The sequence below is a fragment of the Pan troglodytes genome, chromosome 1 (assembly GCF_028858775.2).
Source record: "Pan troglodytes isolate AG18354 chromosome 1, NHGRI_mPanTro3-v2.0_pri, whole genome shotgun sequence".
Taxonomy (NCBI): domain Eukaryota; kingdom Metazoa; phylum Chordata; class Mammalia; order Primates; family Hominidae; genus Pan; species Pan troglodytes.
The window spans coordinates 178,236,118-178,249,125 of record NC_072398.2 but is presented as its reverse complement, the minus strand read 5'-3'; the positions used below and the strand labels follow the sequence as shown (position 1 = coordinate 178,249,125).

Sequence of the window (13,008 nt, the reverse complement as noted above, 5' to 3'; positions counted from 1 at the left end):
TCTCCATGTTGGTCAGGCTGGTCTCGAACTCCCGACCTCAGGTGATCCACCTGCCTCGGCCTCCCAAAGTGCTGGGATTACAGGCGTGAGCCACCACACCCGGCTTTGTTTGTTTTTTGAGACAGAGCCTCACTCTATCACCCAGGCTGGAGTTCAGTGGCATAATCTCGGCTCACTACAACTTCCGCCTCTTGGATTCAAGTGATTCTCCTGCCTCAGCCTCCTGAGTAGCTGGAACTACAGGCGTCCACCACCATGCCTAGCTAATTTTTGTATTTTTAGTGGAGATGGGGTTTTGCCATGTTGGCCAGGCTGGTCTCGAACTCCTGGCCTCATGTGATCCTCCCACCTCGGCCCTACCCTATTTTTAAAAAATAGCTCTCTCAGCTTCATACTCATGTCTGAAAAGCATATTGTGATGCTTTAGTTGGTTACAAGCTTCCTAAGCTCTGAGGTCTTCCGCTCACCATCCCTGACTGATTAGAACCCCCTGCTGTGTGCTTACTTAATACCCAGTGTGTCCTCTATTTTAATACTAAAGGGGCTGTATGTAAATGTTTGTTTCAGTGTTTCACTTCTATTGCTTCTTGAGAACATAGATCACAGATTGTATTCCACTGCCTTACACAGTGTCTAGCATATGATAGACACTAAAGAAATACTTGTGAAATGAGTAAATGAATGTTTTGTTCTCTGCTTTTCTGGAAACTAACTAGTTGGTTTTTGTGTTTCTTTTATATTTTTCCCTGGGCTCCAAGGAGGAGGCGTCTCCCTATTCCTTACTTGATATCTGCTTGAATTTCTTGACTACTCACCTTGAGAAGTTCTGTTCAGCCAGACAAGATGGAACATTGTGTCTGCAGGAACCTGGAGTATTCCCACAGGAGGTGGCTGATCGACTGCTTCGGACCATGGCTTTTCATGGTAAAAAAATAAACAGAGGAAACAAAAATTATGTGCTGTTAATTGGATTTGATTTTGAAGTGCTACAGTAGCCATTTAATTATTTTCTTAGAAATAACTGAGAAGGCCAAATGAGCCTGATTCCAGGACTATGAATTCATTTATTTTTACCTATCTTGCCTCTTACTGTGTAATTTATAATAAATATTTTTCATTTTTTTTTTTTTTTTCCTTGACAGGGTCTCACTCTGTTACCCAGGCTGGAGTGCAGTGGTGCAAACACGGCTCACTGCAGTCTCAACCTCCTGGGCTCAGGTGATCCTCCCAGCTCAGCCTCCCGTGTAGCTGGGACCACAGGCTTGTGCCACCACGTCTGGCTAATTTCAACATTTTTCATTTCTAATGGGGCAAACCTTTTTTTTTGACTTTGAGAAGTCTTTTTTTTTTTTAATTTTTTTAAATTTTTTAAGAAACAGGGCCTTGTGCTGTTGCCCAGGCTGGAGTACAGTAGCACAAAACTCCTGGGCTCATGTGATCCTCCTGGTTCAGCTTCCTGAGTAGCTGGGACTATAGCTTGGCTAATTTTTTTATTTTTATTTTTATAGAGATAAGGTCTCACTCTGTTGCCAAGGCTGGCCTCACACTCCTTTCCTCAAGCAATCTTCCAACCTTGGCCTCCCAAAGCACTGGGATCATAGGCATGAGCCACCATGCCCAGGTGAGAAGTCATTCTTATGTCAGAAATAACTCCTATAACTTGTATCCATTTGGAGGTTTGCCAGTATAAAATACCTTACATCGGGCCGGGCGTGGTGGCTCATGCCTGTAATCCCAGCACTTTGGGAGGCCGAGGCAGGTGAATCACCTGAGGTCAGGAGTTCGAGACCAGCCTGGCCAAGAGGGCGAAACCCCATCTTTACTAAAATACACAAATTAGCTGAGTGTGGCAGTACGTGCCTATAATCTCAGCTACTCGGGAGGGTGAGACAGGAGAATTGCTTGAACCCAGGAGACAGAGGTTGCAGTGAGCCGAGGTTGTACCACTGCACTCCAGCCTGGGCGACAGAGCAAGACTCTGTCTCAAAACAAACAAACTAACAACAACAAAAAGCCTTATGTCTTCATTTGACAGTGGGAGGATTATTACTGTTATGGAAAAACTAATTTCTGATTTTGACCTTTGAGATGGGAAATCACAGCCAATTTATACTTTGGTTTTCAAAAACCAATGCTGAAAATCAACTGGGAAGCTCTTATCTGTGTAGTTTTGCTTATGTATGGAGTATTTTTGTTACTTCAAGTTTTAATTTGAAAGAGATATATCTTGGCCGGGCGCAGTGGCTCACACCTGTAATCCTAGTACTTTGGGAGGCCAAGGTGGGCGGATCACGAGGTCAGGAGTTCGAGACCAGCCTGACCCACGTGGTGAAACCCCGTCTTTACTAAAAATACAAAAATTAGCCGGGCGTGGTGGCGCACACCTGTAGTCCCAGCTGCTCAGAGGGTGAGGCAGGAGAATCGCTTGAATCCAGGAGGCGGAGGTTGCAGTGAGTCGAGATTGTGCCACTGCACTCCTGCCTGGGCGACAGAGCAAGACTCTGTCTCAAAAAAAAAAAAAAAAGATACACCTTTATATCTTTACAGTTGATAAACTCATAAGTATGGAATATGATTTGTCCACAGCTATAGAATAGAATGTAAATTTGTCAATAATAATAGCTGTCATTTATTGAATGCCTATGTGCCAGGGATTTTACATGTATTTTTGTGGAATTTTCGCAAAAACTCTTTAAGGTAGCTATTATCATTCCCGTTAACATATAGATAAACTGAGGTTCAGAGAAGTAACTTCCTGAGGGTCATACTGCAAGTAAATAGTGGAGTCCTAATTCATGTGCAAGTCTGTCCAATTTTAAATGTATGCTCGTTCCACTGTGCCACACAGCCTTCCTACACATATATTAAAGGTATCCCTGCTCCTGGATGCCACATACTGGTTTATACTTTTGCTGTGGCTTTATATATATAAAACTATTAAGTATAAGTGCCAATAATGTGTTCCAAGAAAGAGTAGGATGAAATGAGGCTGTAACTGAGGCATTTTGGAATAATTTAGGAAAGAAGAAGACCTCTACATTGCTTGTTTTTCACAAAGTTTCTCATGCCTGCAGTCTCTTTGAATTTTTCCAACCTGTCATAGGAACTAGGGTAAATTTCTGTATTATATATGTTAAAGTTAAAAGTCCCTTACACAGCTGCACAACAATTTAAGAGATTATGCCAGTGCTAGCATTTCTTTCTAATCTCAATTTAATGATTATGCTCAGTATATTATTATTATTATTATTTTGAGATGGAGTCTCGCTGTGTTGCCCAGGCTGCAGTGCAGTGGTGCAATCTCAGCTCACTGCAGCCTCCACCTCCTGGGTTCAAGTGATTCTCCTGCCTCAGCCTCCTGAGTAGCTGGGACTACAGGTGCCCACCAACACGCCCAGCTAATTTTTGTATTTTTAGTAGAGACGGGGTTTCACCATGTTGGCCAGGTTGATCTTGAACTCCTGACCTCAAGTGATCCACCTGCCTCGGCCTCCCAAAGTGCTGGGATTACAGGCATGAGCCACTGCACCCGCCAGTGCTCAGTATATTAGATTAAAAAAAGAAAACTCATCTTGTAAATCAAAAGAACAAATGCTAAGGCCTTAACTTTGCCAGATTGGGTTATCCTTTGGAAATGTAACTACTGCTAGCTAATAGTAGTAGTTAACATTTATTAAATGCTTATTATTATGTCAGGCACTATAGCGAATGCTTTATACGGATAAGATAATAGGAGTGGGTTTTAAGCAAGTCTAACTAAATATTTGTCCTCAGAGTAATGTCTTTGAGAGGCTACATGCTTGAAATGTATTTTCTACCTCTTCTTTTCAGACTGCCTTCAGATGAGGAAACTGAGGGTCAGAAAAATAACTTGTTGTCCCTAATTGTGTTACCCTAGTGTGATTACCTGTCTTCTTCATCAAGAAGGGTTCTGAATTATTTAATCTCTTTATACAAATCATTTCCATCTTTAAACAGTCAAGATTTGATACTACTGAGAATATGCAAAGAAACATGTTGCCAGTTCTTGTCTCAATTTGTAAAAGTTGCTTTATACATTTTTCTTCGTGTTTGAAAATATTCATACTGGGAAAAAAGTTATTCAGTTAATACTTTTATTTTTTATTTATTGCTGTTACTATTTTTTCCTTGAGACAGAGTCTTGCACTGTCACCCAGGCTGGAGTGCAGTGGCGCGATCTCGGCTCACTACAACCTCTGCTTCCCAGGTTCAAGCAATTCTTGTGCCTCAGCCTCCGGAGTAGCTGGGGTTACAGGCATGTGCCACCACACTTGGCTAATTTTTGTATTTTTTTTAGTACAGATGGGATTTCACTATGTTGGCCAGGCTGGTCCTAAACTCCTGACCTCAAGTGATCTACCGCCTAGGCCTTCGAAAGTGCTGGGATTACAGACGTGAGCCAGTGCTCCCGCCTTGTGAATACTTTTAAAATTGGTAATATCAGCCAAGGGCAGTGATTCACGCCTGTAATCCAAGTACTTTGGGAGGCCAAGGCAGGCGATCCGCCTGAGGTCAGGAGTTTGAGATCAGCCTGGCCAACATGGCAAAACCCTGTCTTTACTAAAAGTAACAAAAATTAGCCCGGCGTGGTGGTGGGCGCCTGTAATCCCAGCTACTGAGGAGGCTGAGGCAGAGAGAATTGCTTGAACACGGAGGTGGAGGTTGCAGTGAGCCAAGATTGCACCATTGTACTCCAGCCTGGGCGACAAGAGTGAGACTCGTAACAACAACAACAACAACAAAACCAAAAAACTGGTAATATCATACTGTTTCTAATAGCATATTGATTTTAGAAAATGTTTAACATATACATTTAAATTTTTTTTACTTATTTACTCAATTCAAAGGATCAATGATATTGGTAGCAGTCTTTTTTGTGTGTTAAAAAATTTTCTTTTTCTTCTTTTATTTTTTGTAGAGACAGGGTCTTGCCATGTTCCCCAGGCTGGTCTTGAACTCCTGGCCTCAAGTTAGCCTCCTGCCTCAGGCTTCCAAAGTATTGAGATTACAGGCATGAGCCAACATGCCTGGCCTACTTTTTTTTTTTTTTTTTTTGAGATGGAATCTCACTCTGTCGCTCAGGCTGGAGTGCAGTGGTGCAGTCTCAGCTCACTGCAGTCTCTGCCTCATGGGTTCATTTGATCCTCCTGGCTTAGCCTCCCAAGTAGCTGGGACTACAGGTGCCTGACACTATGCACAGCTAATTTTTGTATTTTTAGTAGAGACAGGGTTTCACCATGTTGGCCAGGCTGGTCTCGAACTCCTGACATCAAATGATCCACCTGCCTTGGTCTCCCAAAGTGCTGGGATTACAGGTGTGAACCACTGTGCCTGGCCCTGGCGTATTTTTAAATTGACATATAATAATTGTACATATTTATGGGGTATGTAATGATGCTTCAGTACATATACTGTATAGTGATAAGATTGGAGTAATTAGCATATTCATCATCTCAAATATTTGTTTTGGAAATATTCACTATCATCCTTGTAGCTATTTGAAACTATGAATTATTGTTAACTGTAGTCATCATACAGTGTGTAGGACACTAGAACTGACTCCACCTGTCTAGCTTAATTACGTATCCTTTAATCAATCTCTGCCTATCCTCCTCTTCTCTCTACAAGTCTCCAGCCTCTGCTAACCTGTTCTACTTTTACTTCTATGAGATCAGTTTTTTAGCTTTCACATATGAGTGAGAACATGCTGTGTTTAACTTTCTGCTCCTGGCTTATTTCACTTAACATAATGTCCTCCAGTTTCATTCATGTTGCTGTGAATGACAGGATTTTATTCTGTTTGATGGCTGCATAGTATTCCATTATGTATGTACACCACATGTTCTTTATTCATTCATCTGTTATTGGACACATAGATTGATTCTGCATCTTGCTATTGTGAATAGTGCTGCAGTAAACACAGGGGGTACAGATGTCTCTTTGATAATTTTGATTTCCTTTCCTTTGAATAAATGTCCAGTAGTGGGATTGCTGGATATGGTAGTTCTATTTGTAGTTTTTTGAGGAACCTTCACATTGCTTTCCATAGAGTCTGTACTAGTTTACATTCCCACCAACAATGTATAAGAGTTCTCTTCTCTACATCCAGTATTTGTTATTTTTTTGTCTTTTGTTAATAGCCATCCTGAGGTGAGATAATACTTTGTTGTTTTGATTTGCATTTCCTTGATGATTAGTGATGTTTAGCAATTTTTTTATATATTTGTTGGCCATTTGTATGTCTTCTTTTGAGAAATATCTATTCAGGTCATTTGCCCACTTTTAAATTGGATTGTTTAGTTTTCTGTTGAGCTGTTTGAGTTTCTTATATATTCTGGATATTAATCCCCTGTCAGCTGAATAATCTACAAATATTTTCTCTCATTCTGTAGGTTGTCTTTCCACTCTGTTGATTGTTTCCTTTGCTGTGGTGTGCAGAAGCTTTTAGTTTGATATAATCCCATTTGTCTATGTTCGTTTTTGTTGCCTGTGCTTTTTTTTTTTTTTTTGACAGGGTCTCACTCTGTTACGCAGGCTGGAGTACAGTGGTGTGGTCATGGCTCACTGCAGCCTTAACCCCCCAGGCTCAAGCAGTCCTCCTGCTTCAGCCTCCCAATTAGCTGAGACTATAGGCATGTACCACCCTGCCCAGGTAGTTTTTAAAATTTTTTGTAGAGGCAGGGCCTTACCATGGTTCCCAGGCTGGTCTTGAACTCTTGAACTCAAGTGATCCTCCTGCCTCGGCCTCCCAAAGTGCTAGAATTACAGGCATGAGCCACCATGCCTGGCCTGTGCTTTTGAGGTCTTGTTCATAAAATCTTCTCAGATGAATGTCCTGAAGTGTTTCCACTATATTTTATTTTTTTCATTTGTTTTTTTGAGACGAAGTTTTGCTCTTGTCACCCAGGCTGGAGTGCAGTGGCACCGTTTCAGCTCACTGCAGCCTCCGCCTCCCAGGTTCAAGCGATTCTCCTGCCTCAGCCTCCCAAGTAGCTGGGAGTTACAGGTGCCCGCCACCATGTCCAGCTAATTTTTGTATTTTTAGTAGAGACAGGGTTTCACCATGTTGGTCAGGTTGGTCTCGAACTCCTGACCTCAGGTGATCTGCCAACCTCGGCCTCCCAAAGTGTTGGGATTACAAGTGTAAGCCACTGCACCTGGCCCTCTGCTGTATTTTCTTCTAGTAGTTTTATAGTTTTGGGTCTTACATTTAGGTCTTTGATTCATTTTGAGTTGGTTTTTGTAAAGGTGAGAGATTGGGGGTGGGGGGTCTAGTTTCATTCTTTTGTCTGTGGATATCCAGCCTTCCCAGCACCATTTATTGACCAGACTGTTCTTTTCCCAGTCAATGTCATTGGTGCCTTTGTCAAAAATCAGTTGATCGTAGATACGTGAATTAATTTCTAGGGTTTCTCTTCTGTTTCTGTGTGGTCTATGTGTTTATTTTTATGTTGGTAATTTGCTGTTTTGGTTACTATAGCTTTATAGTATATTTTGAAGTCTGGTAGTATGATGCCTCCAGGTTTATTCCTTTTGCATAGGATTGCTTGGGCTATTCATGGTCTTTTGTGGTTCCATACAAATTTTAAGATATTTTTTCTATTTCTGTGAAGAAAGTCATTGGTATTTTGATAGGAATTGCATTGCATCTGTAGATTGCTCTAAGTAGGTATAAAAGCAGTTTCTTTTAGAATTATTTTTTATTTTAAGAGGCAGGATGGCTGGGCGCGGTGGCTCACGCCTGTAATCCCAGCACTTTGGGAGGCCGAGGCAGGCGGATCACAAGGTCAGGAGTTCGAGACCAGCATAGCCCATATGGTGAAACGCCTTCTCTACTAAAAATACAAAATTAGCTGGGTGTGGTGGTGGTGTATGCCTGTAGTCCCAGCTGCTCGGGAGGCTGAGGCAGGAGAATCACTTGAACCTGGGAGGCGGAGGTTGAAGTGAGCCGAGATGGTGCCACTGCACTCCAGCTTGGGTGACAGCGAGACTCCGTCTCAAAAAAAAAAAAAAAAAAAAAAGAGGCAGGGTCTTGCTTTGTTACCCAGACTGGAGTGCTGTGGTGTGATCTTGGCTACTTTGAAATTTTTTTGTAGAGACAGGGTCTCACTGTGTTGTCCAGGATGGTGTCAAACTGCTGGGCTCAAGCAATCCTCCTGCCTCAGCCACCCAAAGTACTAGTATTATAGTTATGAACCACCACACTCAGCCAGTAGCAGTCTTAATTAAAATAAATCTGATGTTAGAGTTCTACTTATCGGGGTCTGTGATTCTCTTGTCATAATCTTTTCTCATTGTATCTGTGTCTGCATGCTAAAAATTTTCCAGGAAATATGGGCATAAGAGCTAGAAATCAGAGTGAGAATTTTAGCATCTAATGATAATGTTTCTGTGTCATACTGTCAATCTAATCTAAATTTATAAATCTTGACATGTTCAGCCTTCTGGTTCAGGATAAAACTGAAAATTTGAAACATTATGAATTGCTTCCTTGACTAGCCAAATAGACTTTCTAGGTGCTTGAAAGCTTACACTCCCAGACTAGCACCCCACTTATTTGTAGATCACATTGCTGGTCACTTCAGCTGTCTGTCCTAAATCAGAAAGAAAGAAAAAATGCTTTGGGGCACAATCCTTGTATTTATGCATCTGTATTTTACTCCTTGAAAGAAGCCCTTGGGTTATCATTTAGAGCATGTTGATTTCTTTATTTTATTTTATTTTATTTTTGAGATGGAGTCTTGCTCTGTTGCCAGACTGGAGTGCAATGGCACTATCTCGGCTCACTGCAACCTCCGCCTCCCAGGTTCAAGTGATTCTCCTGCCTCAGCCCCCTGAGTAGCTGGGATCACAGGCATGCACCACCATGCCTGGCTAATTTTTTTTTTTTTTTGTATTTTTAGTAGAGATAGGGTTTCGCCATGTTGACCAGGCTGGTCTCAAACTCCTGACCTCAGGTGATCCACCTGCCTTGGCCTCCCAAAGTGCTGGGATTATAGGTGTAATTTACCACACCCAGCCAAGATTTTTTTAAAATAAGAAAAGAGCATGAGTTCTATAAATCGGTCCTAGGTCTGAGTCCTGGTTCCAACATTAATTTGCTATTTGACCCTGGATAAGTTACTCTGCAAGTCTAAGATTCCTCATCTGTAAAGTGTTGATAATTATAACTCCCTCACAGGGATTACTGTGAATATTTAAATAAGACAATGAATGCAACATGAATCTTGCTTTCATGGAGCGTATAGTCCAGTGGGAGACACAATTAGGAAGTAAACATATAGAATTACAGCTTGTGCCAGGTTCTCTGAGGGAAAAAGAACACTGTTCTCTTAAGAAGAATAATAAAGGAAGGGAGATGTTTTAACTTGGATGATCAGAGAAAGCTTCTAAAGTGGTGGTACTAGACTGAGACCTGAATGACAAGGAGGGAAGTCAGTAACATAAAGGCGGGCTCCTCGGCACTGCCCAGGAATTCTGGAGTATTTCCCCAGTTAACTAGTGTTCCTAACAGTAGTTTCAGATGTTCTTTGCTCTTCTCAGACTTTCTACCATTTATCTTAGGAAGAAAATTGAAGCCATCAGATAAAATTCCCTTAACTCCATGTAAACCACTGCTTCCAATTTTTCTGAGTGATTTTTTTTTTTTTTAATAGAGATGGAGTCGCACTATGTTGGCCAGGTTGGTCTTGAACCCCTGGCCTCAAGGAGTCCTCCTGCCTTGGCCTCCCAAAGTGCTAGGATTATAGGCGTGAGCCACCACATCCAGCCTATCTTTTTTTTTAATTAAAAAAAATTATTTTTTGAGACAAGGTCTGATTCTGTTTCCCAGGCTGGAGTGTAGTGGCATGATCATAGCTCACTGCAGCCTTGAACTCCTGGACTCAAGCAATCCTCCTGCCTCAGCCTCCTAAGTAGCTGAGATCACAGGTGCATGCCACCAACATCTGACTAATTTTTAAAAATTTGTAATGGAGATGATGTCTTTCTATGTTGTGCAGGCTGGTCTTGAACCCCTGGGCTCAAAGCAGTCCTCCCACCTCAGCCTCCCAATTACAGGAATGAGCCACCACACTCAGTTTTTTGTTTTTTGTTTTCTCCCAGTCAGGGTCTTACTCTGTCACCCAAGCTAGAGTGCAATCATAGCTTACTATAATCTCAAACTCCTGGGCTCAAGCGATCCTTCGACCTCAGCCTCCCGACTAGCTAGCTAGGACTACAGGTATGTACCACCATGCCCGACTAATTAAAATTTTTTGTTGTTGGGATGAAGTCTTGCAATGTTGCCCAGGCTGGTCTCAAACTCCTGGCCTCGGGTAATCCTCTTGTCTCATCCTCCCAAAGTGCTGGGATTATAAGCATGAGCCACTGTGCCTGCTCATTATTTCTTTAAGTACTTTTTCAGCCACACTGTCTTTCTCCTGTCCTTGAGATATTCCAGTGACACAAATATAGCTTTAGGTTTTTGGTTTTGGTTTTTTTCCCATTCTGTTCTTGTTATTTAAATTAGGTAATTTATGTTGTTTTATCTTCTAGTTCACCAGTCTTTTTTCTCTGTTCTCTATTTTACTGTTGACCTCAAGCATTATTATATTTTTCACTTCTAAAATTTTTATTTGATTCTTCTTTATATCTTCTCTTGCCTTGCTGAGTCTGTTTTCATTTTTTTCTTTTTTTTCCTTATTAAATTTTTTTTTTTAATTTTTTTTTTTTTTTGAGATGGAGAATCTTGCTGTGTCGCCCGGGCTGGAGTGCAGTGGTGCGATCTCGGCTCACTGCAACCCCTGCCTCCCAGGTTCAAGTGATTCTTCTGTCTCAACCTCCTGGGTAGCTGGGACTACAGGCATGTGCCACCATGCCTAGCTAATTTTTGTATTTTTAGTAGAGATGGGGTTTCGTCATGTTGGTCAGGCTGGTCGCGAACTCCTGACCTCATGATCTGCCCGCCTTGGCCTCCCAAAGTGCCACCGCGCCTGGTCTGTTACTCATTTTTTTTAAGCATGTTTGTTTACTTTTGAAAATTTAATTGCATTTTTTTATGGCTCCTTTAAAATCGTTGTCAAAGAATTTTAACATTTCTGTTACCTTACTGTTGGCATATATTGATTATCTCTTTTTGAGTTTGAAGTCTTACTGGTTCTTAGTATGATTCAGAGTAATTTTTTATTGAAACCAGGACATTTTAGGTGATATGAGACTTCTGTTTTAGTTTGAGTCACTGACGTCACTCCAGCAGTGGAAGGTAGGAGCACTGCCTTGTTACTGCCAGATTGGGGTTAATGTTCTTTTTAAAAATTTTTATAGGCCAGGCACAGCGGCTCACGCCTGTAATCCCAGCACTTTGGGAGGCCGAGGCGGGCAGATCACGAGGTCAGGAGATCAAGACCATCCTGGCTAACACGGTGAAACCCCGTCTCTACTAAAAATACAAAAAATTAGCTGGGCATGGCAGCGTGTGCCTGTAGTCCCAGCTACTCCAGAGGCTGAGGCGGGAGAATGGTATGAACCTGGGAGGCAGAGCTTGCAGTGAGCCCAGATCGCGCCACTGCACTCCAGCCTGGGTGAAAAGCGAGACTCCGTCTCAAAAAAAAAAAAAAAATTATTTTATTTTATTTATTTTATGTTATTTTATTTTATGTTATTTTTATTTTTTATGTTATTTTATGTTATATTATTTTGTTATGTTTTATGTTGTTATTTTATTTTATTTTGTTATTTTATGTTGTTTTGTTATTTTATTTTGTTATGTTATTTTGTTACGTTATGTTATTTTATTTTGTTATTTTGTTATTTTATGTTATTTTGTTATTTTATTTTATTTTATGTTATGTTGTTATTTTATGTTATGTTATGTTATGTTATGTTATGTTATATTTGAGGTGGAGTTTCGCTCTTGTTGCCCAAGCTGGAGTGCAATGGTGCGATCTCAACTCACTGCAACCTCCGTCGCCTGGGTTCAAGCGATTCCCCTGCTTCAGCCTCCCAAGTAGCTGAGATTACAGGCAGGCACCATCAGGCCTGGCTAATTTTTTGTGTTTTAGTAGAGACGGGGTTTCACCGTGTTGGCCAAGATGGTCTCGATCTCCTGACCTTGTGATCCATCCACCTCGGCCTCCCAAAGTGCTGGGATTACAGGTATGAGCCACTATGCCCAGCCAGATTAGGGTTAATGTTCTTTCTGGTTCCCCACTTGGCTTCTCTTGACACCCAAGGTGCAGGGCTATGCAGAGGTTGGAATTCTGACTGCCCACTAGGACTCTATTGATACTTCCCTAACTGAGAGGGGTATGGGTATGTCATTTCTGCTTCCCAGTTGGCTTCTACTGACACCATGTTGGGAGAAGGTGGCCTCATTACTGTTGGGCAGTTGTGAAAGTCCTGACTTTCCACTAGACTTCCTATGACAGCACCCCAGCAGGGAAGCAGGTAGAGAACTTCATCGCTGCTTGATGAGTGTTGAAGTTCAGGCTCCCCAGATGGTATCTACTGACATCGTGGTGGGGGATAGTTCTTACTACCCAGCAGGAATGAAAGTCCTTGCTTTCTACTCAGACTTCTCTAACACCTCCCATGTGGGCAGATTGGGGCAAGTAATTACAGCCTGGCAGGGGTAGAAATCTAGGCCCCTATTGGCATTTGCTGGCATGGGTGGGGCCACAGTTTTTTCTGTCGTGTTTGGCTGAAGTAGAGCAGTTACTGTCTACTAGCTGTTTCCTGTCTTACTAGTTGCTCCTTTCCTGGTACGTTGGCTAGAGAGAGCAGATTTTGGGGGAGCTTTTTTGTCTGTGCCCATTGGTGTTTCCAGGCTGCTGGCTCCTTCAACTTTAGATCTGGGATATATGAGCAGAAAAAAACCAGGAACTTTTCTGCGTTGTTCCATGGGTCCCAAGTTCCCCCCTAGCTGATCTGCTTTCATCTCTTCACCTTTCAGAGTGATCTAGCTCCAGCTCACCTTCAGCCTCATTTCTTCTGTCCCATTTGCATGCT

General features: G+C 41.9%; 1 protein-coding gene across 3 annotated transcripts in view; it reads left to right on the top strand.

Annotated features, from left to right (window-relative positions):
- Positions 1-13,008, top strand: part of ZYG11B (zyg-11 family member B, cell cycle regulator) — a 101,875-nt gene that overhangs the window by 29,674 nt on the left and 59,193 nt on the right. For all 3 annotated transcript variants that reach the window (XM_001139134.8, XM_054667102.2, XM_063817429.1), the window contains one exon: positions 759-924. In XM_001139134.8, coding sequence (XP_001139134.2) covers positions 759-924 — 166 coding nt within the window. The remainder of the gene's footprint in view (positions 1-758; positions 925-13,008) is intronic.